General features: G+C 43.1%; 2 protein-coding genes across 5 annotated transcripts in view; one reads left to right on the forward strand and one right to left on the reverse strand.

Moving 5' to 3' along the window:
• Positions 1 to 2,659: 2,659 nt before the first annotated feature.
• MOGAT1 (monoacylglycerol O-acyltransferase 1) lies at positions 2,660 to 27,200 on the reverse strand. 4 transcript variants are annotated; one of them, XM_065675024.1, is made up of 6 exons: positions 26,963 to 27,200; positions 15,586 to 15,764; positions 14,979 to 15,180; positions 12,193 to 12,367; positions 7,815 to 8,014; positions 2,660 to 5,212 (listed from the first exon to the last, which is right to left on the reverse strand). In XM_065675024.1, exons 1-6 carry the CDS (start codon positions 27,051 to 27,053, stop codon positions 5,058 to 5,060), a joined length of 1,002 nt encoding a protein of 333 aa, XP_065531096.1. In that variant the 5' UTR covers positions 27,054 to 27,200; the 3' UTR covers positions 2,660 to 5,057. The 4 variants fall into 4 exon arrangements, with proteins under 4 accessions (XP_065531096.1, XP_065531097.1, XP_065531098.1 ...); XM_065675025.1 differs by lacking the exon at positions 26,963 to 27,200 and adding an exon at positions 25,824 to 26,059 and having other exon boundaries at positions 15,586 to 15,761; XM_065675026.1 differs by lacking the exon at positions 26,963 to 27,200 and adding an exon at positions 25,824 to 26,059 and having other exon boundaries at positions 15,637 to 15,764.
• FARSB (phenylalanyl-tRNA synthetase subunit beta) overlaps positions 26,856 to 27,464 on the forward strand; it is a 41,747-nt gene continuing 41,138 nt past the window's right edge. Inside the window, exon 1 of the mRNA XM_065675021.1 lies at positions 26,856 to 26,963. Within this exon, the coding sequence (XP_065531093.1) occupies positions 26,906 to 26,963 (58 nt within the window). The 5' untranslated portion in view covers positions 26,856 to 26,905. The remainder of the gene's footprint in view (positions 26,964 to 27,464) is intronic.

Here is a 27,464-nt window from a genome sequence, read left to right on the forward strand (position 1 = left end):
ATTCTGAAGCACTTATATGGCCGTATTAGGTCTAAGAATTAGTCCTAAGCAATTTTCCCAGGTGTCGTGGTTTAAACCAATCCACACAGGTCGTCCACTCACCCCCCCCCCCGACCCTCCCCACTCCCGGAGGGATGGGGAGGAAAATCAGGAGAATGTAACTCCCACGGGTTGAGATAAGAACAGCCCAGTAACTAAGGTATAACACAAATCACTGCTGCTACCGCCAATGATAATATTGATAAGAGAAAATAACAAGAGAATACGATACCACCGCCGAACGAGTTCGACCCCCCCGAAGAGCCAGAGCCTGCCCCTTCCGGCTAACTTCCAGTTCCCCCTCCAGGCATGACGTGCTGTGGTATGGAATACCTCTTTGGCTAGTTTGGGTCAGGTGTCCTGTCTCTGCTTCCTCCCGGCCTCCCTCGTCCCCAGCAGAGCATGAGACTCACAGAGTCCTTGGCCAGAATAAACATTACCTAGCAACAATTAAAAACAATCGGTATTATCAGCTCTCTGCCCAGGCTGGAAGTCAAAACACAGAGCTTGCACCAGTTACTAAGAAGGAGCAAAACGGCTCCTGGTAAACCCAGGACACCAGGAGAACACTGTAATTCATATCTCTACAGGACAGTCTCTGCTCCAACAAATAGAGAGAATGCCAGTTTTCCAGTCAACAAACCTATTCTCTGTATTTTAATACTGCTTTGCTGACTGCAGAAGGAAAGAGGAGGTCACTGTCAGTTCATGTTAGCTAAGAAAAGCTCACAGCCAACGTGATGGGCTCTTTCTTGGCCTGTTTATCAGAGTTCATCATAGCCATTCAAAAAGCAGCAGGGCTCCATTCATGTCAGTAGGAAATTTAACTGAGGATAAATAGCACGAACAGGTGGTGTCATTTGGCCACCAGCTGTGATTCTTACTACTGCTCAAGACTGAAAGGAGACCAGGTTAGATGCCTGCCAAACTGAGCATACAGAGGCAACAGTATTCCTTGATCCCAGCACACTCCAAGGGAACCTCTTCCTCTTTGTGCTGCAAAAGCCTCTTCCCAAGCTTGTGTTTGTGAAACTTAGTGTTAGGGTACAGGGGCAACCGTAAAAGATACAGTTCCTCACCTTCTTTTAGTTACTTGTTATAGATGGATGTAAGTCTCCAGCACATGACTAAATGAAGGGGCAATGGGTGTAAACTGGAACATAGGAGGTTCCACGTTAACATCAGGAAGAACTTCTTTACTGTAAGAGTGACAGAGTACTGGAACAGGTTGCCCAGGGGGGTTGTGGAGTCTCCTACACTGGAGATATTCAAGGCCCGCCTGGACAAGTTCCTGTGTGATGTACTGTAGGTTACCCTGCTCTTGCAGGGGGGTTGGACTAGATGATCTTTTTAGGTCCCTTCCAACCCTTGGGATTCTGTGATTCTGTGATTCTTTTTTTTCCTCTTCCCTACCTACAGCTCTATTCTGTTAACAATTTCTGCAGCTGTTAAAGAGATGAGGGACTGCTGAGATCTCCAGCACTTCAGCCGACACAAAATTGATACCAACCTTAAGAAACATCAGCTGAAAAACTGCCTACATCCACCAGGCCACCCAATTCCCTTCAGAGTCAGCCTCTTGGGTATGGACACACCACCACTTACCTGCCATAAGCAGCCATCCCTGATCAGGACTAGTGTTGCTCCAGCAGTTTGGGAAGCATGAAGAGTCAGTTGCTCTCCATTCCTCGTTTTTATCTTTTTCTTGTTTTTCAGATGTAACTTGGTGCTTTTCAGCATTTCAGCAAAATCAGGATGTGATGATGATCCATTGATAGACCATGACACACCTCCCATCTACACACACGCATAATGAGTGCCCTCATGCACTCATGTGTAAATGGGAGGTGTGGGTATAATGGGTGTAATGGGACTACTTCAAAGCAATCCAAGGCCCTTTTTATTCATTTTCCCCTTTTATAGTATACGGAGATGCAAGGTGGGATTGTTCTGTAAAGAAGGTATTAAAGCAGTAACAAACCACATTTAGCCTTTCCCAGGCTTGGGAATTCACTTGTCACTGCTGCTGTCACTATAAACATCAACAGCTCTCATTGTCACTTCTGAAAAACCCAAACACATATCACTATTTTAAGGTGGCTCTTTCTCCTCTTCCCCACAGACTAAGGCGCTTTTTACTCCAAGCAGCTCTTCAATTCCCCAGCTCCTGGAGTTAACCAAAGCCTCCGCAGGGTTTGTTCCTCTTTCCAGGGTACAGATACTAAGAGTTGATGTAAGTTTCACTCGATATTCAAACTTACCCTCAAGCTGAATTCAACTCCATAAGCTGTTATTTCACCAGCTCCTCAGAGGAGTGCCCACCCTCCCATGCTCCAGCTCCCCATTGCGTCCCACAGTTCTGCCTTTCCTGACACAGGCCACTTCTTCCTCAGACCTTTTGAGACTGCCAGCAGGAGCCTGGCTGCAGGTGATGCCTAAGGAGCCTGCAGCAAGCAATCAATCCATCTTCCCCACCATCCAGCTCCTCAGCATGCTATGACTGCAGCATTGTAACTGGTCCAACACGACCTCTTGTGCTTAGTCAGGCTCCTAAGGTCAAGGGGATGAAGCCCTTACCCAACAGCAGTGACACATATTTGAATTGCAGTCAACACAAGCACACTTGATACAAACTTTTATTATCTCACACCTCCTTGCCACAGCAGTCACTGAATAGACATTCATGTTTTACAGGTACCATAAAAAGTTACAAAGTGGAAAATATGCTTTGCAGTTCAAAAGTAAAATTACTGAGAATTGACTTTGTGTAAACAAAATTTGGCAGAGAAATGTTCACCCTCAAGGGAACAGGTAGTGTCACCTTGAGCACACTGGGGAGGCAGTGTGTGCATAGTACAGAGACAGAGCACCTAGCTTGCTTGTAGATGACTGGCTTCACTGGGATTGCCTGTGTGACCAGAAGGCACAAAGAAAAACACAGGACAAAGCAGGCCCCAGTGAGTGTGGACATACCACCAGAAGTCTGAGCACTACCTGATTCGTCTCATCGCAGCTGGGGAGAGGGCATCACTATTCCTACTAGCTGCTTAGTCAAGCATGCTTTCTCAAGCATGAGCTGCAGCTGAAAACTGCTGATGCTTACTCTAACAAAGATGGGAAGCCTACTCTTGGCTGCAGCAGTGGCAGGACTGATGCCTGTGCTAGCCACAATGGGTCTATGGCTTCCAGGGTTCTGGCCTTTAGGCTCAGTATTGCAGGGCTGTTTCACAAATCCACATGCTAACACAGAGGTATTTTTGATGACACCTTGCCCATCAGGTTAAGAGACTGATACTCTATGCTACAACAGTCCTAGGTACACTAGAAAATTTGTTAATAAAACATAGTTTGGAAGGGCCACCATAAGCAATATGAAGCAGTTACTGAGCAACAAGATACATTTAAGTAGCTTAAAGATTTTGGTTTCTTTTTTTCTCTCCATCTTCCTGTGTTACAAAGGAATGAAAGTATCAGTAGTCACAGTAACACAATCCCTACTTGTTCCACCTATGCCAGTTACAGATGGTACTCAGAACACACAGATAATTTGCTCACTGAATTCAGAGGTAAGCCTGTTTGTAGGGTAACCTCTGGACCAGATATTGCCCCAAAATCAGTATTCACATAGTTCCCTAGAAGTTTTGGCTAATCTGATCAACAACAATCCATTGTTACTTCCCATACTGAACCCTACACTAATGCATTAAAATTTACATCCTGAGCTTCTGTATCATCAAGGTAGTGGGAAAAGAGCAGACTGAGAATGAGAGGAAATATCTCATTAGAGCAGATGATCTAGAACAGTGACACAGACTCCAAATTCTTCTTTCATAAATAATCAGCACTACTACTCCTGGGGCAGGCAGCACAAAAACAAACCCAAAGAACATTTCACACAGCTGGCTGAGTGCTCATCACGTACTGCTCAGGGCTCATCAAGTCATACAGTCCTCAGGACCCTAGACACCTCTTCCCAGGTATCAAACCGACTGTATTTGACCTCCCTAGACACAAGCCCTTCCAAGAGCTGAAACAATCCTTATCTTTAGCTCATGTTAAACACGCACAGTAACGGTGCAGCACAGCTTTCTACATCTATCAGTGGGGAAGAAAGAGGCATATATCGAGTACACCCCTTCCGTGGTAAAGGTGCAGAACTAGACTGGGCTCCCCTTCCTTCTGTGGCAGGGCTTGGGATATGATCCTTTCTAATGTGCACAAGATCTCAAGTTTATATGATTCCCCCCACTAGGCTCCTTGGTAAACTTCTGTCCTGTGCCTGCCATCTCCTCTGAGGCTGGAACTACCAAACAATGCTGTTTCATCTTCCAAGCTGACAATCCAAAGCACAGCTTGTCCAAAAAAGTCACATCATCCAGGGCTTCTCACCACCCAGCATATACATGCATACAGAAAACTCAACACACTGTTCTCCAAACAGGTTTGCTCTGCTCCATAACCTGGACAAACCACTTTTGTCTATACCCCATTTAGGGCCAAAACCTCCTATTTATTATTGAATTCACATGTAAATGGCTTGTAATAGCCATCTGCTGAAAACATACACCTTCATTTCTATGGAAGAGCAGCAGCATTTTCTGATATTCCGAGAACAACCTGATGTTATGTTTGATACATGCTGGCAAAGTCTCTCAACTTCTAATCAAAGACCTGTCGGGTTTATACTTCTGTCATGCTGGGGCAATTTCCTCTGCTCAAGCAATGGTTAGGTACCATGGTGGCAAGAACATCTGTGTTGAGACTCTTGCTAGCATTTCTGGTACAGAAGAACCTAAAAGGACAACTCAAAACAGTACTGGGTTCAAGGCTCACACCCTAAGGATTTTTCCTCCCCCCCAAAGATTAAGATAGAAATCAATAAATCATCTAATAATCCTTCTTAAAATTATTCCTTACACAAGGATAATTACAGATTGCAAAAGACAGATTGCAAGAAAGACATCTTTCAGCATACACTGTTTTTTTCCATGGGATTTGGAATCACAAATTGTAACGTACTACTCGAAGATGAGAGATTTATGCTCAGGGATCCCATAGGTTCCTTTGTGTTCTTCAAACAACTTTCTTAGTTTCTGTAGATACAATGCATGTAGCTGTTCAATCTCTTCAGTGGTAGGGTTCAAGTTCTGTTTTACAGGGATGGGACTTCCCACTGTAAATCAAACACAACAGCAGCATTAGCTCCAGTGACGTCTCTTTTCAAGTAGAACTGCTCTCCCTCCTGTAACAGCTCCACCACAGCTCCCAGTGAGGTGGCAGAATCACAGCACAATTCTCTTGCCCCAAGGTCTGATCCTGCCTTTCACAAACCTGAGTCCTGGATCTGGTTCTTCACTTCCTTTTGTTCAAGTTCAGATAAAATGCACTTTAAAACCCCATCATTTCAGGTTGGCAGTAGAAGAGTAAACAAGAAGAGGGTTAATAGCTAACTTGAAGGAGCAGTTTACACTTCAGCATGCAATCCCATGAGCTGTTTGCTTGCTCTCTTGCAATCAGGGTAGTACTCCACAAGTTTAGAATAGTACTTAAAATATGTACCTTGTCACCACCTTCTGTTCTGATCTGAATAGTATAAGTATCTAGTGTGAAGGACATACCCAAGAGGACAGTGGTGCCCTCAACCACACAGCCACATCAACTGGACTGAAGGAAATGCAGATTATCTTCCAGTTTATTCAAAATGGGTATTGCTGCACCAGTGCCAGAAGTGTTGTTGGCTACCTCAGCCTTGGAAGCAGAAGCACATGAAAACTCACAGACCCTGTAAGGTGCCTCTGAACCATCCATTGCCCACAAATACAATTCCAACCAAAACATTCTCCAGGCACTGCACAAAGGCTGCTACCTGCTCTGTTGGTGTGAGAGCAAGAGGCAGCATAGGAGGTAATGCCATGGAAGTCCAAAGGGCAGCCTGCTCCTTCAAAAAAAGCTCTAGCTAAAAAGCCTGTGATATGCTGAGAGAAGCTTCCCATGATCTCAGTCTTCCTTGTGTTCAGTCACTACAGATTTTGACAGCTGTTCTTGCACTGGAGACACCGAGAGTTTAACAGATCCAACTGAGATTACAGAATAAGTCTGTAGAAAAGCAGAGAGTCAAAACCACCCTCCTTGCAGGAGCTTTTACAAAGGCATCTGAAAATCCCTTTCAACAGATGTTGCCGCTTCAGACTGGATGGTGTTGACTAAACGGAAGTCTAGCCAGAACCACAAAGGGGCTGATTCTGCACTTTCCTGCTGCAGCTTCCGCTGCCAACAGTTCACGGGCCCTACAGGGTGCTGAGATTCAGACTTTACGTGGCAAGGGGTGGGAACCCAGCCCTGGATTGAGCAATACATTAGGGGGTGTGATATCAGTATACATTCAATACAGAAGGATGACTGGCAACACCAAACTACCCCCAAGCCCTTCTGCAAGTCTCTCCTCCTGAGAGTGGAGATTTCTTGTGGAATTGGAAACAACACTCATCTCTCAAATTTTCTGTGCAGCTTTAAGCAACCTGCTTAATTTGCTATTTTAGAGTTGATTCTATTTCTGAGAAGCAGTAATAATTTTCTGGAAAAACAAGAATACTTCACTCATCAAGCCCAAAACACTCAGACTTCACAAACCTTGGTTTTGTTGAATTGCATCTCCTTGCTTTAGGAGATGCAATTCAGGGCTTCTGAACCAGGAGGAAGCTCACTAATACCTAACCAGCATGGCTAACTGGCTTGGGTAGAGCTCAACGTGACCCTGAAGCTTTCAGGAGCTGAGTTAACACTTTCAAAGCCATGTTGATTCACATCAAGACCATCCATCCCACCTCAAGGAATGCAGGGACACAGTGATAGCTTTCAAACATAAGGGAACAGAAACACCAAATATAAAACATTTCATAAGATCATACAAGTTCTGCTGCAAGACTGTGGTCTTGCTGATCTGTAGCACTCCAGTGCTCTAGCCACAGGCTACCTCCTCACTGGAGGTGGAGTCCTTGGCATAAATATTACAATGATGAAGACTGGCCTCAAAAGACATTTTAAGCTACAGAACAGCCTTGATGTCATCAGCTCAAGGAAATGTTGTAGAACATACAAACCTCTTCCAAACTGCGTGTTGACATGGCATGCATGCTCTCAATTATATAGGAATGGATCCTTCCACTGGGATAAACCAAAAGGGAAGGAAACACCCTAGGGAGCTGCAATGCCAAGTAAGAAGCAGCTTGCTGAAGGGCTGTGACAGAGCTGCCGCAAGGTGCCCTCTCCCTTCCCTCCTCTTTCTGTTCCCTTGTCCCAGTGAGCAGCGGGTCAGGGCTGCACCAGCTCCTTCCAGTAGCCTTGCATCAGCTGAGATACCGAACTGCTGCTTCTCTGCAGGGCTAAGAAATGAAGGTGCTGGGCATCCTACAAAAACAACCGCAACATCCAGAATCTGCAGTGACAGATTCTTCAGAGCTGTGGCAGCCCTCTGGTACAGACTGGACAACCCTTGGGTTTCTTTGAGGATTACCAAGGATACAAGCCTGTAAATAACTGAATGATGAATAAGATTTAGCCTGGGACTTAAAGGGGAAAGGGAGAAAAGAATTCCCCTTTTAATTGGGGAAGAATAAGAATTAAAAAGAAAAAAAAATTATTTTAAACCTCACATACTTAAGATGCGTAACAACCAGTTGCTTCCTTTAGATATGTAAGTTTACACAGATATTAGTAGCACACTTATGTGTTTCTGAACATTTGAAAACGCATTAGAAAAGGCACAGGAAACTTACCAACAGTATTAATAGGTTGTCTGTAAGGTATTAAGCCAAAACTGTACTGAAATATTCCCCTAGCATGAAATAGGGGTAAAGCAAAGCCCATTATCTTTTGCAACTTCTCCTGTACATTTCTCAGCCATGACCCTTTGGGGTTTGCAACTTGCTTGAATAGTTCATTTTCACCGAAGGAAAACACCGGGACCAGATGAGCCCTATAAAACAAAGAACACACTGAGAACCCCACTCCAGCCTGCACTTGTACTGTGTTTCACATCAGCAGCATGGAAATGGTTTCACAATAACCAGCACAGAAAGCTTTGGCAGCTCCAGACTTCATCAAGCATTCAACTCAGGACTCCGATATGCACCTGCTTTTTGGCTGCCTTGGCTGTTTTGGGGTTTAAAAATATAAGTGATTGGCATACAACTAGCTTTTGGGCAGTATTTAGCTGGCTGGTACCCATCACAACTTGTTATGACTGTTCATAATCATGAAAATTAATAATTGCATATATCGTAAGTATGATCTTATCCACCACTATTTCAGCAAGTCCACCCTTGTTCCACTGCATTTTCTCCCTTGGCAAGCAAAGCAGCCTCACTGCTAACCTTATAATGCTTCCAGCTGGGTGGCATCAAAACCAGATCTTGGCTTTCCTCTGCCTTTTGACTGGAGCAATGAATGCATTTGATTTCAGCACAAAAACCATGATAAAACCCAGACATCCTCACAGGCACGGGTGCAATGCCAAATTCCTCTGCTGTCCAATTCCTAGTGAAATCCTGCTTCCGCCAGGCTTCTTCGAAAACACCAGCCTGAATCCATTATTAACAGAGGTCAAATCCTGCCCACAGAAATTATAACTCACTTTGGCTCTTGCATAGCCTAATGAATTCTTATTCAGCTCATGAACTGGCTTGGGAGGAAAGGCACCGACTAGCTCCCGGAAAAACTAGTTGCGCCAAGGGAATCAGTGCAGTTTTCTTCACTAGGAAAAACTACTGCTACATTTAAAAACATGACAGCAGTAGGCTTTTTGATTAATGCTTAGTTTCATTAAATATTATTCTACAGAGTTTAAAGAAAATAGCAGGGTATTCCTAAGCAATCTCTGAAATATACAGAGGTTGTTTATTTGCTTTAATTAAGTCTTAGCTTCTGTATCTGAGCTCCATTCAGCCCACACTATCTTTGATAAAAACCTTACTGTAAACTATCAGCATTGCTATAATACTGTCAGGATGAATTACTGCAGCACTCTGAACACCTGAGGAGGATGCACTGAGGTCAGAGCTGGTTGGAAAGTACTGTGGACAATCAAAACCCACCTGTATGGGGAAAAAAACCCACCACTTCTACAGCTTCTCAAGCCTGAGGACTCCCAAAGACTATTATTTCCACTCACTATTCTGACTAGTGTCTGCTAAAAGGTTCTTTCTCAAATAGGGCACATATCACCCAGCCACCTGTGAAGGAAATATTGGAAAGCCTGGTACCTACTATGGCTGTGTAAATACTCCACTTTTTACTACAACACTAAAGACAAACAGGACTATCTTGTGGTGCAATAGCACCCTGAGACTGTGGGATTTGTTTTAATCTGGTGAAGACTTTTGCAAGATGCTATGTAGGAGGTTCAGACAGAGAAATAAGTAACTTACGATTGTGAAACTAAAAGCAAGTTAGCTGATTCATCATTTGCTTCACGTCTTTAGGATTTCTACATATCAGATACCTATATTACCTCAGATCAAAGTGTCTTTTCAACAAGTGCAGAGGACTTTTGCTAACATATTCAGACCACATAGCTGAGGAACCACAGCTTCTCTGTGCTGGCAGCACAGGAGCCAGAGCACAGGTCTCTCCACTGCCCCTTCCTATCTTGGTATTTGATGCTGCAGATTTGATGCTGCAGAAGCACCAGAAACACATGCAGGCACTTATGGCAGGTGGTTCTTCTCATCTGCATCCTGAAAACCTCCCTTACCCTTTCATTTCTGTGTGAGTTGGAAGGTTTTTTCACATTTTCTTAATTGTTAGAAACAAAATGTTAAAGCCAGAAGCAGTTACTGGATATGGAGTCTTTGTCAACAACTCAGGACTGCCAACAGTGCTGCAAATCTCTGTTAGTCATACTGCTCCTCAGCCCCACTGTACGGAAACAAAGTCAGGATTCCTACGCTTCATGTAGGAGCAGTTTTTCTTGCCAGTGTTCAAACCCAGAATGACTTGTAGCCTGGTGGTTAAGATGACCATGTGTGAGGTGTATGTTTGAAGTCACTCAGGCAGAGACAGGCATTATTCCCTGGTGGAGGGCTCTACACAACTAAGCCTCTTTAAGAAAGAAGAGGATGATCATTTGAAACAAAAAGAATTCATACAGAAAGAAGTGGGCCATTCCTGTGTTTTGTAAGTCTCCTGATCTTCTTGTGTGTAGGGGATGCTTTTGAAATCAAGGCCATGAGAGGCACAGGTGTATCTAGTTTCCCAATTCCAATCAGTTTAGATGAGAGATAAACACCAACCTTTGTAATCTGACAGACCAGATATTTATGGGCACACTATATAGAAAAAGGCACCTAAATATTCTTCTAAACTTTGAGGTTAAAAAAATAAAAGCTATGGGTAGTGTTTAGGATCCCACTGGACTAATGAGCAATTGAGCAGAAACTGAGGAAAGACTCATTTAGGCACTGAAGCCCTAATTTAAAGACACAAGTGTTGTTTCTGGCTACAAATTAGACTAAAATGTTACTTTCTATCAGAGAACAGGTACTTTATGAGACTTCTAGTGATATGTATAAGAACTCTTCTCGGAATCTTGGACAGAGTAGTTTCTAGCAAAAAAACAGATGTTAGCATTCTGTGTGAGGACAGAGCGCTCCTCTTCTCAGCGACCACCTTTTTTCCAGTTAATAGCTTAAAAAAATCTGTTCCATATTTCTCAAAACTACTATTTTTTTTTCCTCATTGCTTCACATGACAATATACAATACTGAGAGCTGTTCAGGAAGCTTAGCAAGAACAAGCCATCAGTTCCAATGTTTCTAGTATACAAGACATCTAGACCAGTCCAGAACAAACACAATAGCTTATACTGTGTAAAGTGTAAATTGAAATTTTCACCAAAAATTCCCAGAAACTTACTTCTGCAAATACCTACCTTCAAAAGAAATTTTTAGAATAAAGGGGAAAACAAATCTTCCTAGAGTACAGTTTTCAGTGATTTAATAAAACAGGACTTAACTTTCTGTAATTTTTATTTGCTCAAAATTATAATAAAATTCTATCTTAATATAACAATTTTAATAGAACAAATTCTTAATTTACAAAACAAAACAGACTGTCTGCTCCACTCAGCAGTAACAGCCAAGGTTTACTAGTACAGTTTCATAATTCTTACTCTTTGCTAGTGCAAAAAGCAACTGAAACAAAACAAGATATGCTGAAACAAAACAAGATATGCTAATAACACCTACTGCTTACGAATTATGATAAGTCAAAGGGAGTTTGCAACACTCCCAGACTGGATCTAGGTGGACAGACTGGCTCCTATGCCAGACATCTGCAGGTTCATAGACAAGTACCTTTTTAAAATTCTAATTATATGACTTTGAGAATGTACGTAAGTAATTAATTTTAAACTGAGCATTCATTTTCCTTGCGTCTCTATTTATAGAATCAACCATGTTTCTTCTTGCACAGTAAATGAGATGCTGGCTGAACATGAGCCAGGCTGTGCCCAGGCAGCCAAGAAGGCCATGAGCATCCTGGCCTGTATCAGCAACAGTGTGGGCACCAGGACTAGGGCAGTGATCATCCCCCCGTACTCGGCACTGGTGGGGTTGCACCTCAAATCCTGTGTTCAGTTCTGGGCCCCTCACTGCAAGAGAGACATTGAGGTGCTGGAGCAGGTGCAGAGAAGTGCAATGAAGCTGGTGAAAGTTGTTTAGCCTGGAGAAAAAAAGGCTGAGGGAAGACCTTATCACTCTACAGCCACTTGAAAGGAGGTTGTAGTGAGGTGGGGGTCAGTCTCTTATCCCAAGTAACAAGCGATAGGACAAGAAGAAATGGCCTCAAGTAGCTCCAGAGGAGGTTTAGATTGGATACCAGGAAAAATTTCTTCACTGAAAGGGTTGTCAAGCATTGGAACAGGCTGCTCAGGAATGTGGTTGTGTTGCCATCCCTGGAGATATTTAGATGTAGCACTTAAGGGAGGTGGTTTAGCAGCCAACTTGGCAGTGCTGGGTTGAGGGTTGGACTTGATGATCTTAAAGGTCTTTTCCAGCCTAAGTGATTCTATGATTCTGTTCTGTTCTATGAAGTATATTTAACAATCAATCTTTATTCAAAGCACGTTCACTATACCAGCCCAGATGAGAAACTTACCCATGTTTCAACGCCATTTTAATAAAGCCCTTCCTCTTGAGGATGCTCAATGTTAAACTTCCAGGACGTGCATTCAGAGATTCCTCTGCTCCTCCGATCACAATGATGGATGCATGGCCACCTTCTTTGTTATTGAGCACATAGGAGACACTCTCCTTGGATGCAGAAACCATGCCTTCAGGAGCAAACATTATAAGAGTGACCACTAGATCTTCATGTACAAGTACAGTGGAATTTAAGAAATATTTTTAAATATTTAAATGATATTTCAAAATAATTACAACACAGGACAGGTTTCAAAGATTTGGGTTCAACCCCCTTAATCTGCAACAGATTTGGTCATACCCAAGTCCTTTGATTTCACACTGATGAGCTAAATGCTGTTTGCCTATCACAGGAGTTTTAAGATCTTCAGGGAAGAGTGTGCTCTTCTGCCAACTTAGCTTCCCCTCAGAGAGGTTCTGTCCCAAGATCAGAAGAGTTGAATGGGAGCAGATACTATCAAGAGGCAGCAGCTAAAGCCATACAGCAGGTGTATATAAACACAAGCACAGAGGGTTTAACAGAATGAATAGAGGACTTGTTAACTCAAACACAGCTCTACAGTGCCAGGCTGATCCCCTTCTTTCTTTTCAAAGCTATAAACCAGCAGCTCCATTTAAGGCAATGGCACAATAGTTCCAGAAGCAACAGAAAATGCTCACTTACACTATTCCCACTGACTGTACCACTCTCTATCAACCAGTACCTGCACTCACCAATCTATTTAGGCTAAAATAGCAGAAAAAATGAAGCTTTCCTGGTACTCCTGATCCTGATACTTTCTAATCAGAGGCACATTTCCATACAGGTCTTTAACACTGACTTAGACCTTGCTCTGAACTTAGTGTTTTGAAAGACCCTCCTTCTAACAGACAAGTGTTTAACCCCTCCAGAGTTCCTCTGTGCCCTAAGTTTTACTTCAAATATTCAGAGTAGCACCATTTACCCAGAAGCCATGTTTAATTACATTGTGTTTAATTAATATACTCTAAATGACAATTTAGAGATCAAGTCTAGTTTGCATTGTTGCTGGTTTTCACAGTGCTAGTATCAAAGCGTGCTCTCATGGCTGTTAAGCAAAGACTTCATATCCTGTTACATGCTTGCTTTTTCTCCTGTGAAGGACATTAGTGTGGATTATGAAAATCTCACAAGAAAGGGAAGACGACTGTGATTTAGTTTTGATAGCTGGCCACGAAGAGGAATAGCTTGCTACTGGAGCAAGTTCAGACCTCAGTAAAAAGTTACTTCCACTTGCCATATATGTCTTCAGTCACCACTATGACTGTGAAACATGCAGTTGACCTGACAGTCACAAATAATGAGAATCATTCATCCATCAGAATGCATTTTCTCTGGAAGAGAAAGAAAGAGACACTGTCCTTCCCCAGGACAAATTTATCTCCCTTGCTGAAGCAGAGCTGTCAGCCCACATGCTGGGTACTATTCCCCCCTCACTCACACTGGAGTTCAGTAGTGCTGCAACAGCCTTTCCTGATGAGAACAACTGCAGCCTGGCAGCCTTTGGAGACAGGGAGCAAAGGACTGGGAGAAAAAACAATGTGCTAGGAGCATGGATTTTACTACATGAAAGATTTTGCAAGTGTTTTATGTTTTGACCGATAACCTGTGCTATACCAAAGGTCCCCTCTGGTTTATCAGCTACATACCTGTGAAAAACAAGCTACAATACTGGCTACTTTTTAGCATGCTTTTTACTAATTTTATTTCTCATCTAGCAGATAAATATGTGTTCCTATGGGTAGGATGCCAAAGTGTAAAGCAGGCTTCCAGGTTTGGCAATCCCTTAATTTTGCAAGCCTGAAAGAATCCCCTCAGAAATACATTTGCATGGAATGGCATTCTCTGGTATGTTGAAGTATACATAGATAGGCAATTCTGGTATTAATCTGAACATCATCCTAGGCATGTTTCTACAAATTAAATCGTTGAATAGCTTATCTGAGATCACAGTTTCTAAGTTGCAGTCAGGAATGAGAGCCAGATCTTTGTTTCCCAGACCTAGTCTTGTGCACTAGACCATATTTACTAAAATGCTCTAGTTTAATGGATTTAAATAAAATAGCACCTGGGTTAAAGATCACTAGGGGGTAACACTAGTCTTAATTTCATTATACATTCTTCTGTTCCCCAAATGTTACTGATTGTTATTTTTATCTTTCATTACTGCAGTACCATTCATGAATATCACCAGTTTATGACAAATACTACTCAGAACAGAGAAGACACAAGGTTCCTGTCTTTACAGTTTACATCTCCATTAAAATTATACAAACATGCAATATGGTACCTCAGTCAGAACTAGATAATCAATACTTGTAATGAGTAGGATTTAAGACCTCCAGGCAAGAGACTATTCTCAATTTGTTTTACAAGTGTCAGTGCAATGATTAAGTAATGTTGTAAATCAATATGACCTTCTCTCCTAGTACGCAGTACTGCTGTTCAAGGAAAAAACAGCAGGGGTTGGGTTTGGGGTTTTTTTCAGAAAAAAATTATTAAAAAAAAAAAAAAGCTCAGTGATGTAATTTTGTTAAACTATTCAGAAAGCCTTTCTGACTGTTTTGCAGCAAGTTTATCATAATGCAGATGTTTAATTTAGCACCAATGCTGATCATTCTGAAGTTAAATTACTTACCATTTATAGGTATAGTCATAGACCCTACGTTTGAAGCAGAAGCTATAACATGGAACAACAACTGAAACATTTTGCTTTTACCTACCAGCACTCATTATGTATTCTCTGAAGAAGGGACAGCCAAACCAGATGGGCATGATATGAAGATACGGAGTAATGCCAGGAAATAAACTGCTGAAACTTGAACTGGTGCAAAAGTTACCAAAGGCTCCAGCTACTAGGACTCCATGAGGGTGAAAGCCAAATAAGTAGTTGTGATTTGGATTCAGATCTGAAGTTTTTATAAGCTGCAAAATAGAGACAGTGGAGGACATAATACTTACCTCAGAAGGATTCTCAAAAACAAGTATGGAGATTGTATATTGACAGGACACAGAACCGATGACAATTCATTTCCCTCTGAGCACTGTCCTGTATTACAGGGGGATATAAGTTGAAATAGATGTGTCTCAAGATATCATGTTTAGCATTTACTGTGCTGAGGCACTACTACCACCAAGTAGAAAATCAGCCCTTGCCTCTTTTTGTCACTAAATCTCAGACTTCCAATGTTTTAAACAAAAGTTCAGTTCACCCTGGCATAAGTATTAGAGTTTTACCAAAGATGAGTCTTAAATGTTTACCCACACTCACAGCTATTCAAGCTGTTTCTGTTACAATGCATACAGTTCTGTGAGGAACCTTTTACTCACTTGAATGGGAAAGTATTCCCTAAAGTATTTCCAAACAGTCCAACTTCTCACCCACTGCGACCGCCGGCCCCCTGTGCATGGCGTTTCCCAGTCAAGGTACAGCCACAGCAGGTAAAGAACAGCAAGGAACCAGAAGTTGCCCAGGATCAGGATCACAAAGAATCCACAGCAACACTCTGCTACAAGAGACAAATATAAAAGGAAACCACAACAAGCATTAATCACACCTGTCTCCTTTTAAGACCTCGAATTCCCAGCCCTGATACTTTTATTATGAATGCTACTTAAAATGCATACAAATTTAAGTTAGCTTATTCCACACTGTGTGAATGTTGTTGCATTGAGGGTAAAACACCTACAAGTCTGTACTGGTTACTCTACTGCACAATTGGACACATAAGCCTAAGATGATGGTTTACTTTAACAAAACAAAAGCATGAGCTGAGGACTAATGCTTATCTTCTCCCCATGGTAAGAGTGAACAGTAATGTTTGGCAGAGAGCATCTGTTTTACCTAAGGCAGAATAAAAGTAGAAAGCAAGAGCCAGCAAAGATGCAATGCTTCAGCCAGCAAGGAGGGAAGGAGAAAGGAGGAGAGCTGGGGAAGGAAAGAGGAGAAAGGGGGCCACAGCAAGCTCTCTTTTCTGAAGAGTGTTGTACAATCATTTTCCCTTTGTGTTTCTTAACTTCTCCACCTGTAAAATAGGGATGACAGTTCTACCCCTGTGAAAAGTGCACTGTGACTGGCTAAGGAAATGCACTAGACAAGACCAAAACATTAGAGATTCCACTTTAGCCTCTAAACACATCATATAAGTGGAAGCTCACCACTGCTGTGGGAACACACCAGCAGTTTTATAAGTCCTGATACTTTCAGACCCAGGTTAACTGTAACATCCTACTACAAAAACAATACATAGGAAGCACACAATTCAAAGAGCCAGAAGAAGCTGGAGCTCAAACCCAAAACTCAGGGAAACTTCCTATGGAAACTTTATCTTTGTAGGACTTGCAGAATTCTGTGCTTTTGCAGCAACTCATGCAGCTATGGAAGGAGTTGGCTGAAGCACAACAGGGCAGTACCTGCTGCTCTCCACCCTGCAGCAGCCTGCTCTTGTCTTGTGAACAAAACACGTCAGGCTCACAGATCAGAGTAATTCAGCAGATGCCAAATTCCAGTTCTGCCAGGGAGCCAGGGCTTTAGCACCATGTATTTATACAACAGCAAGCAAAACAGGACCCAGTCATGACTGGAAGTCACAACGGGCAGAGTTGTGAGAAACAGATATTTTTCTGTGGTTTTTTACAAAGCAGAAATAGTACTTTGTGTGTCCCACAACTGACTGGCTTCTTTCTTGAGAACAATACCCTGTTATGTCCTAAAAGGAGCTGCACCAGTGAAACATACTGAGCTAAATACATAAGTAAAGAGTACAGTAGAAAATCAACAGCAGGACTTCAGGCAATAATTTGGTTAACACAAAGTAAATATTACCCAAACTGAAAACTTTAAAACAAGCAGACAAACAGTAAAACCCACTCATCCTCATGAAGATCAGCTTCATTCAACAGAGATTACTTGGGGAAAACTCACAGCAGATTTCCTGTACCAAGCAGGTGTCAAGCCGCTAAAATTCAGAGCTTAACATGGCCTGTGGGCACTCTTGTGTTTCCTCCAACCTGAATACTTAACTTTTTCTGAACACCAGCCAACTTGCCCTTGTGCCTAGTTTGACTGTGCCTTCAGAGCAGAGATAGATATAGTCATGGGGTGAGTGAGAACTACTGCAGAAACCAGAGCAAGCAAAGCTTCTGGCTAGAGTAAGCAGGAAACAAAGGAGTAAACATTCCTATTTCCAACACGAAATGAGCACGAAAAATCAGGAATTGCATTTGCTCCAAGGAAGGAGAACACAACAACCATAATCAAAACCAGAATTGGGATCAAATATACTGTTTTGAGGGATACTCCATTCTTCAGTATCATCAGTACAGAACCTCATTGCTTCCTGCTTAAATAGGCAACCTGGTCTTGCAGAGAAGCACATCAGTAAGAGCTTTAGAAAAACACCACAGCTGAGGTTCGCAGACCTCCAAAGGCAATATGGAAATCTCCCAAAGCTGCAACAAGTTCTAGGGAAAATTGTTAATGCAGAACAAGTTGCACAGGTGAAAGATGATACTCAATTCCACTGCTCCAGAGGGAAAAGTCACTGGGAATTCCATACTAGCAACACTTCAACGTAGGACACAAATATTTTGAGGGAAAGTCATTACCTGTTCTTTGAAGAAGAGATGCTGAAACTATAGCAATTTCTAGGAATGCTGATCTGGACAGGATGTCAAGGTTCATGGTCCAAGTTTGAATAAGTATGAGATTTTTTTTTAATTGCCATAAATAAATGAATTTCAAGTTGTTACGCAAAAAAAATTGTAAAAACTTATATTCCCTACCATTCCTCAGAATCACATGGCTTTTTACTATCTGTTTCCTAGCCAGATAGCTGAAAAATGGTTTGGATCAAAGCATCCTTGCTGTGAGAGCTAATTAAACCAGCAGTGAGAAGTGCCAGATAGCAGTATTTAACACTACGCAGACAAACATACACAAGATCAACAAGCTCACTGCTTTGGTTTAGCTAGAACACATTCCTGCGTGCATGTAAGGTATAGGGAAATAAGTGTGCTGTCAGCACTTCCTAAGGGGAGCTCAGCATCTTGTAGGACAAAGCTGATTTATTACTGCATTCGCAATGAGACATGCAAACCAAATTCCTTTCACCATACCTCATTATTTCAATGCATTAAGAGCCTGAAAGGTGAGTTAAACACTGATGACTCAAAACCAATAAGCCTATTAAATACAAAACCAGTGTTTTCTCCTTCAAAGAATACAGCAAGTAAATAAATGGCAGCTACTTTACCTAAATTCATAAGCAAATTCCAGGCAAAAGGCAAACAACTTGGAATTCATCACTTTATCATTGCCTCCTTGGATGTAGTGTACACTGTAAGCATAACTTCTTTGCTTGAACTTGAGTTTTCTTGAGCTTTGAAAATATTTCTATGGCGTATTGGAAGGGATAGGGGGGAGGAAGGAAGGAAATGACAATTAAAAGACAAATCACTGCCATGGGACTCTGAACATCCAGTTTGCCAGCCAACATTGGCAAGTCCCTTTTCCTCCATTTTCCCATTTACAACATGTGAATACTCATCTGTTGCAAGAAGTCAATGAAAAATATTATATACAGTGTTAAACAGCAGCACTGGCAGCCATCCTGCCCAATGATGTTTGAACATCTGATGTTTCATTCATTAAATAGGCCCTGAGTTCGCAGCTGTGGGCACCAGATTCACAAAATAGTTAAATACCACAGAGACAGGAAATAGAAAACCACCACACTGAGTGAGGAAATACAGGCAATCCTAGCAAATGCATTTGCAATTAGTAAGGAGTCATAAATGTTTCAGTAATATTTATTGTAAGGCTCACCAAATCTAAGACTCTCCACTAGAAGAAAAGCCTCCCATTACTCTCAGGGCAGTCGCAAACCATGTCCAGTCAGTGCAGGTGCATCCAGGTCGGCAGGGTGCTTGTCTCAATCCAGCCAGCACTACAGGCTCTCCATAGTACCCCATAAAGCCATGCAAAGCACCAAACGCCAAAGCCTCCGGACTGCTCAACAGCTCATGACAGGTCTGAACAACAAGGCAGCTCCTGCTGTTTACTATATGCCCTCTGCAATGCTTTCTCTAAACACATTGTGCTCTATGTCTTAAATGAGCTAGAGAATTTTAGAGTTCAGCAGTGTGAACCTCATGCCATAGAGGACATGATAAACAGGACATCCTTATCCCACTGGTATTCTAGGAAATACACAGGTGGAGATGGGATTTTTAATGCCGTACTTCTCTGGACTTTCAAACAAAGGTTAAAAGCTGATTTCTTACACCCACAGCCATGGGGGTAGGGACAGGAATGAAACATGATATATTCTGCAACAACCACACTGATGTATCTACAGCAGAACTGCCATTTCATTGCCGTTAGTCTTCAGAGCAATACCTCTGAGCTGGGTGCCTGAGGAAGAGAACATTGGAGGGAACACACTAGGAGAACACAGTGATGTTTTCATCCCTAATGAACATCTGCTCCTCTCTATTATCCATTAAGGTACCACTGATAAGTTGATTTTGCTATTAAAATATTCTTTTCCCTGCTCAGTGGAGTCTTTAATCATGGAAGCAAAGAAAGAAAAAAAAAAGAAAAAAAGAAAAAAATCAGCCTTAATTTTTGGAAATATTTATAATAGTAAAGAAAGGGACAGGAATATTAATGAAATAACACATATGGCAAACGGACTCCAACAGTCCCACCAAAGGAAGACCTGAGGCAACAGGCAACACCTGAGAGGAGGCAACCTGCCAAAACAACAGTAAGCAAGTTCATGCTCTGCAGCTTGTACACACAAAGCCTCTTTAAAAAGAGTCAATGTTAGCACTATCCTGTTTAGAGCCATCTAGTCTGTGCAGATCTGTCAATATACAGATTTCCACCAGGACCACTGGAACTTGCTATCACGTTTTACCTATGGCAGTTATGCACTCGCCGCAAAAAAAAAAAAAAAAAAAAAAAAAATGCTGAGAATTTACTTAAACTAACCGGAAAATTGTTAAAGTCCACAGGAATTTGGTAGCCATCTCCAGGACTGATCCAGGTCGCAAGGAGGTCAGCATCTGCTGAATAAGTATCAGTCTCCTGTAGCAAACGGCCTTTGCCCGTTTATTGGTCACAAGTGGGAGCCCCAGTTACAACGATACTTGAACATTTCTACCAAGGAAGATGCATTTCAACATTACTGCGATAACAAATACAAACCCTTGGTTTGGAGGCTTGTTTACTCTGGAATTTGGTTCCAATTCCCAAGCAAGAAGACCTTCCATTGGCAAGATAGAGAGCATTAAGCACTATTGACTTGTAGATAGTGTGGTCTGGGAACAGTAAATCCCCAAGTTAGTGATTACCAAATCCCAGGACAGCATGCCAAATTTAGTCTATGTATTTCCCGTTTCTTTTATTTCTCCTTAGGCATCCGCTATCAGTTATATTCACATACAGGTTGACAAGCCAGGGCCTCTGTCCTGACACAGCACAGCTATTTTTCTCTTATTCTCAAGAGATACAAACAAATAAACATGGAGACATGGTTAAATTCCCTTCATAAGATGCAGGCAACACAGGTAGCATTCCTAGAGTTACTAGTCAGTCAGGCATCACTAAGTACCCTGTTATTCTCTGTGATCACACATCAGTCCCTACCCATAGGCCAGCAATAAGCTTCAAGGATAGACAAACACAGACTAACAAAACAAGTAGCAGTACCAGCCAGCTTGCTAGGAAAGGCTCATACAGCTTCACTGGGTTTCCTTGGGTATCAAGTTTGTTTTTTTAAAAAGGAAGAATGAGACAATTTACATTAGCCAGCCACAGCTGATGAACTAAACCAGCACCAGATAACCTTTTCCCCAAACATGCAATGACGTTTTATCTCATTACACTGACAACTGCTTTCTCAACACACAAGTCATTTATTATTCCAGCAGCAATATCTCATTCTGTGGCAAATGTTTCATTATTTCTATTCTATTGGGGAAGCCAGATCCACAACTCAAAATTGTCTCCAGCCAAGATCAATTAACAAAGTGCTTCATCCTACACACTACATACGCATGAGTTTAATCACTAGAGAACAGGATGTACTTTAATATACATCAGTCTTCAGCATATTATTTTGTGGCTTCATGCATATTCAAGTACATCTTTTATTATGTACTGATTTTGTATCATTACGTATTTCGCAAATAAACACAGAGGTGTATGCACAACAGTCACCTCCTAGGTGTCCAGTAAGGAGAAGACCAGCATGTCATTGATGGACCTAGAAAGTAAGCCACAGGACGATGCACCATTCTCCCTTAACACTTTGTCCCAAAACTAAATCCTGGTGTCCTTGTCAGGTTGTTAAACTCTCATTTCCATCTCTCATTGTCTGGACCAAGACACTTCCATTCTACCCAAGTTACCTAGTTCTGCATTTGATTTTGTATACACTCAAATTCCACTGTCTCTTTTCACATGACATGCACAGAAGCTAGCAGATGAGAAGCTCACAGATTCACCTTCTAGCTTTGTTTTTTTGTGTTGCTGTGATTTTATTTGTGTATATTAGAGAGGAAGAAAAACAAAATACTAAAGCACCTGCAAAGCAGCACTTAAACTAAATCTCATACCTCCTGCCTAGGTACTATCACCTACTGTCACAAATGAACTTCACTCACAGATGTCTAGTACTGAGGCACACAGCTCATCCCTGCAGCACACCTATATACCAAGGGGAAATTGCTGCTCAGTTACTGCAAGAGAAACAGAAAACCTACACTGGTTTGTAACAGGAAGATATCACACACACTATTAACTACAGCAAAATTAACTCAGTCAAAGTTCTTAAGGAAAATATTTCCAAGCTTAAAGCCAAAAAAAGATTTCATACTAAACACCAGGTACATCCACTTCATTCACTGATGTTGACAACTTATTTTATGTATATGTATCATGGAACCTATAGTAAAAACACAGGAGTGATGCAACCCCTCTGCTCCCACCTCCAGTTAGGTCAGCAGCACTTGGAGATTTCATTTCTCCAGGTGACTTTCTGCCTGGGGTTGGGCTGTGAAAGCACAGATTGATCACAAGCAGGTGTTAGCAAACAGCTTCACAAGCACACATGACATGAGTGCTGCACCAGCTTGGAACAGGGACAAACCTGCCCTAGGACTGCCAGCCCCTGGCCAAGATGGGGAATCTCTAACAGCAGCAATTACAGGCATAAAACTACATCTATCAAAATTGTCTGTTTCAGCTTTTTTTCTAAAGCAGGTACTCTGAAACTGCAAAGCTTCGTATATTTCCCATTTCAACAGTGAAACACTAATGACTTGAAATTATGCTTCAGCCTGAAGATGTTCTGTGTTTCTGCTTAACATACTGAAAAACAGCATCGTTTTAGCGTTTCCTATTTTTCATAGCTTTAATTTTCTAGACTCCAAGCTGATACCAGTCATATTTTAAAAGAAGGAACCCTACATAAAACACTCTTCTTTTTCATGGAAATTTAACTATTTTAGCCTGCTGCATTTGGAGCATGTAAGATAGAAAACCATATGGCAGTTTCAGCTGGCACACGGTGGGAAACTGTGGGGTGGGAATTTTCCCTCATCTACTCCAGAAGCTCTTGGAGACAGATCACAGTATTTCAGAACTTGTTTGTGCTTCTGGTGTCATGCCCCTACATAACAGAAGTGGATAACTCTGCTACAGTGAAAACTTGTCTTTTCTGCTTGGGGGCAAATTTTGGCAGCTTGCAGTACAGACCATGGAAGCACAGGAGCTTACACACAGAATTTTAAAGAGGTTCTTTTGTATGTAATGAAATTCTGTGCACATCTGTACAGCTTTTTGGAGACAGAGACATGTCTATTCTGCTTGTGCTGTACAGCAGAAGCAATATATCTGTGGCGCAGACCCAGGCTGCAACAGTATGCTGTAGGAAGAAGCAGAACTTTCTTGCTTGTGCTGTGCTGCTGCAGCCATTTGTTCAGTATTTGTTGATCAGTTCCCTCTTTCTACAAGTGATGGCGATACTCACAGCCTTCAACAACCACTGCATATATGCACTTCAGGCCAACCTGCTAGCAGACTTTAGTCAAACAAGCAAGAGGGTATCATCAGTCTTCAATTCCATGATCTCAGAAAGTCAAGCAGCATTACAACAAACAAGCCTGGAGAGCAAGGGACAAACATCAACACAATGTGCTTTTCACATCAAACTCAGCCACTCTTCAGGGTCTCAGCCAGGAAGATGAAATCAGCACTTGATTTTCAGTCTTCTATTCAAGTCACATTATGGATTCTAAGCTGCAACAGACTCACATTCCCCTTACAACTGAGTTTATGTGCCAAATCATGTTTTCACATGTCACTTCCCAGACTTAAAGGGCATCATTAACCAATCCAGCCCTTGTCTTTCAGGGCACAAATTTTTAGAGTTATTTTATTTTATCTGTTAGTCCTATCTGCCCATTTTATTAAGCTATGGCACCTCATCACATACTTAGATGCAAAACTTTAAGAACTAAGCCAGTACCCTATTTTTTCCACTGCTCTAAACAGAATCCTTGCATCTGTAATATGAATCATTACTTATCATATGGCATTATCTGTGGATGTTTTCATATGCAGATATTTTTACATAAGAAAGACCGAATTTACATAAGATCTTGTTTTGCATAAACGAGTTTCAGCCATATATCAACCCCCAAACAATACCTACCCCTCCAACCTATCCTGTGATGAATTCACACAGTATTTCACTTGTAGTGAGGCACTCCTCTGCATGATTTGAAAGTGTCGCTTTTGACTTCAAGAGCTTACTAATAAACAATGTTTCTGTATTTTGTCTATTCAGCAGACCACAAAAAGGCTGAAAAACAAAGACTCAATAGCAATACAGACATAAGAAACCAACCCATTTTCCATTTTAAGTCATTTAGGATTCAGCATCTGAATTTTCCTGGAGCTATGTGAAACTTTCTGGCCAGATCACCCTGACTGTCCTATGACTGAAAGGATACACTTACAAAATACCAAGGTCACCTTGGATATCTCTGAAGATAAACATCCCCACAAAAGCACAAGCAAATGATTATTATTAGAATCAACTTGTCCACCAAAGTTCAAGCATTCTTGCAACAGACATTTTCGTGATCATGTGCACTAAACTATAGTGAACATAACCAGCCATAAAACACTTCCATATTGATTTTCCTTGACATTTATACCAAGGCAGCGCCAGCTGCAGAAGACAGCTGCCTTCTCCCTCTTAACCACAGCAAGAGTGGACTTTCTGCAGCTCAATTTCTACTAGTAAGAGCAGAAGGACACGATTTGCCGCAGCAGTGTTGTCAGTAAACAGGCTAGGATAAAAAATTATTTCCTTCCACTGCCAGTGAACTGCCACTGCATTATCATTAGACTGGAATAATGGTATATGCCAGGATGTAATTCAATAACAGAAAATTACATGCACCAGCTATTTACAATGTTACCACAAACACAAACTCTTTCGAGTCCAAGCACATATAATTTAGAGGTAACAAACCCGCCAAGTAGTAAGGATAAAGCTGTGAAGGTGCTTCGTACTCTCCATACTTCCCCCACATAACAAAGTCTTTTCTGTGGTGCTAACAACCTAAAAAAAAAAGTATTCTGAAAGATATCAGAGCATTATGTGAACAATACTCTATTTTCAAGATACACAAGGAAGATATTCCTCTTAAGTCCTAAAGCACAGATGATCATGAAGTGTTCCAGCATTTCCAGTAATGCACAGGTAGTCAGTTACTTGATACCTCAGAACAGTTTTGTGCACAGAGACTGTTCAATAACTACTTGCCAATTGACACAGTTCATGGGCCTGGTCCCAGAGAGTAAAGGCTTAGTTTACCTTATTATGCGACTCATTTTATCAAGTCAAATATAACTAACCACCAATGCAAATAAGATTTGCTGCTGTGAACAGGTGCTTAGTGATATAAGTCTATTAAGATATTCAGAAAATTCCCTAGAGAGAAATAATCCATGGAAAAGGTCTACCAAGTAAATCGTAATGAACACTTTCTTAAAGCAAGCGAGGATATTTTTCATAAATCTAGGGAAGTGGCTACATTTAAGCCAGTTCACTGTTGATCCTTATAAGTTTTCATCACCTAGTTAAATGAGAATTTTATTGAACTACAGTATGTAAAGTTATTTTACAAAATCAGTAATGGAAACAGCATTAGTCACGTACCGGCTTTTATGCTCACATTCAATAAAAAGGCATTAGTTGTCAAAAACCTCAGTGGGAATCCCACTGAGAAGATGCGGTCACTAGGTTTTTAAGATCATATCTGAAAGAAAAACCATACAAAGAAACAGACCCTCAAAAGAGAGAAAAAGCCATCCAGAGCTTTCAAGGGGAGGAAACACAGGCCCAGAAGTGTGATGCTCTTGCCCGCCCAGGGATGGCTCTTGCATAGGACCACAGGGTGACACAAACCGATGCCCACAGGTGACGCTGGTTAAGGTAAAAGCCGATTCTTTCCCTTTTCTCTAGAGCAAGGAGGAAGACTGTTACCGAGCAGAAGGAAGGAGAAGATCCACTGCAGCACGGCGACTGTCTGGATCCTCCTCTTTAGGGGGACGTTGATGGGGGCAAACTCGACCTTCATGCTGACTGCGGGAGAGCAGCGCGGGGAAGCAGGGACCGGCCGGCTCCGGCTCCAGCCCGCCGCCGCGCCGCTCCGCCACCGGCAGCTACCGCCTCTGTTTGTAGGGCAGAACGCGCCCCCTCCTACAGCCGGCGCTGCCCACGGCCGCCGCAGCAGGGTCCGGGCCCGGCCCCAGCAGGCGGGGACGAGAAGGCGGCCGCCCCAGCGCAGCCCGCCCAGAGCTGTCCGATACAGCTTGTACAGCCGCAGCTTTGAGCAACGAGCTGCAGCACCTGCCCCCGGTTCAAACACACGGCACCGGGCAACAGAGGCCAAGGCTCCGAGGCTTTATTAGTGCGGACACCGGTGAGAAGCTGTGGTAGTTGGTCTTCTCAGGGCGGCCAGTGCCGCTCCTGCCTTGCGTCCCCCCGCAGCATACGTTCGCGCTTAAGGCTCTTAAGAATTAAAGCGCTTAAGGAGGCTGATCAAGAGCGCTGAGGATTAACCCTGCTGCTTCTAACTGACCCTGCACACGCACAGCCGCCTCCCGGCCCGTAACCGAGGTAACAAAACCAAAGCTCCGCTATGATGGGAACCCACCCCAAAACGCGCCAAGGCGCCGTCCCGGTGGTGCCCATCTCCCCGTCGCCTCCCGTCCAACGCGGGCGCCCCTCACGCTGCTGGCACCGGGAGCCCCAAGCCAGAGGACGCCTCTAACAGGGTGCGGAGGTTCCCCGGCAACGGGGCAACGTCACCGCAGTAGCTGCCCGGCATGCTGCCGGTGCTCGGCGCCATGCCCGCCTCCTCCTGGTTTGACAGATGCGAGCTCATCGGTTCTACGGGAGCCCGGCCAGGCTGCCTGCCCACCGTCAAGTGGGGAGCGATGGGTCCGGCGGGCGCTGCCTGGAGGAACGGCGGGAGACATTCAGGCAGCGCGGCGGGAGGCGCGGTGTGGCGGGGGCCTGGCGTGCAGCGGCGCAGGCGCGGTGCGGGCGAGTGGCGTGCCACCATGCCGACCGTCAGCGTGAAGCGGGACCTGCTGTTCCAGGCGCTGGGCAGGACTTACAGTGAGTGGTGCGGCGCTGCGCGGGCCGTCTCACGGCGGGGATCCTCCGGTTGTGCTTTAGGAGGCGGCCACGGGCCCGTCGGGCTGCCATTTCTGGTCACCGCGGCCGCTGGGCTGCGGTCCGCTGAGCAGCCTTTCGCCGGCTGGCAGCCCCGGCCCGGGCAATCCCTTGACGGGCGGCGATGATGGGGCATTGCAGCCTCTCCCTGACAGCACCGCTTTGTTCGGTGCTTACCGGGTGTCCACGGTGCTGAACTAACCCCCAGGGGAAGCCCGGGCTTCAGACACAGTGGGGTTTGTACCAGTGTGCTCCCTATTCGCCTGCTGTTCCCGAGGCCCCGGCCAGGCAGAACCACGTGTTTTCCCTGGGCCCTTCTGTCTTTTTCCCACGTGAATGCCGTTTTTGAGTCCAGAGCGCTTAGGAGAGCAGAAGCGTGTTTCTGAATCGCGGCTTTTGGTTTAAGTTTCACTGTCTGCTTTAGGAGCTGGTTAAACCAAAAAG

The sequence above is a fragment of the Lathamus discolor genome, chromosome 3 (genome assembly GCF_037157495.1).
Source record: "Lathamus discolor isolate bLatDis1 chromosome 3, bLatDis1.hap1, whole genome shotgun sequence".
Lineage (NCBI taxonomy): Eukaryota > Metazoa > Chordata > Aves > Psittaciformes > Psittacidae > Lathamus > Lathamus discolor.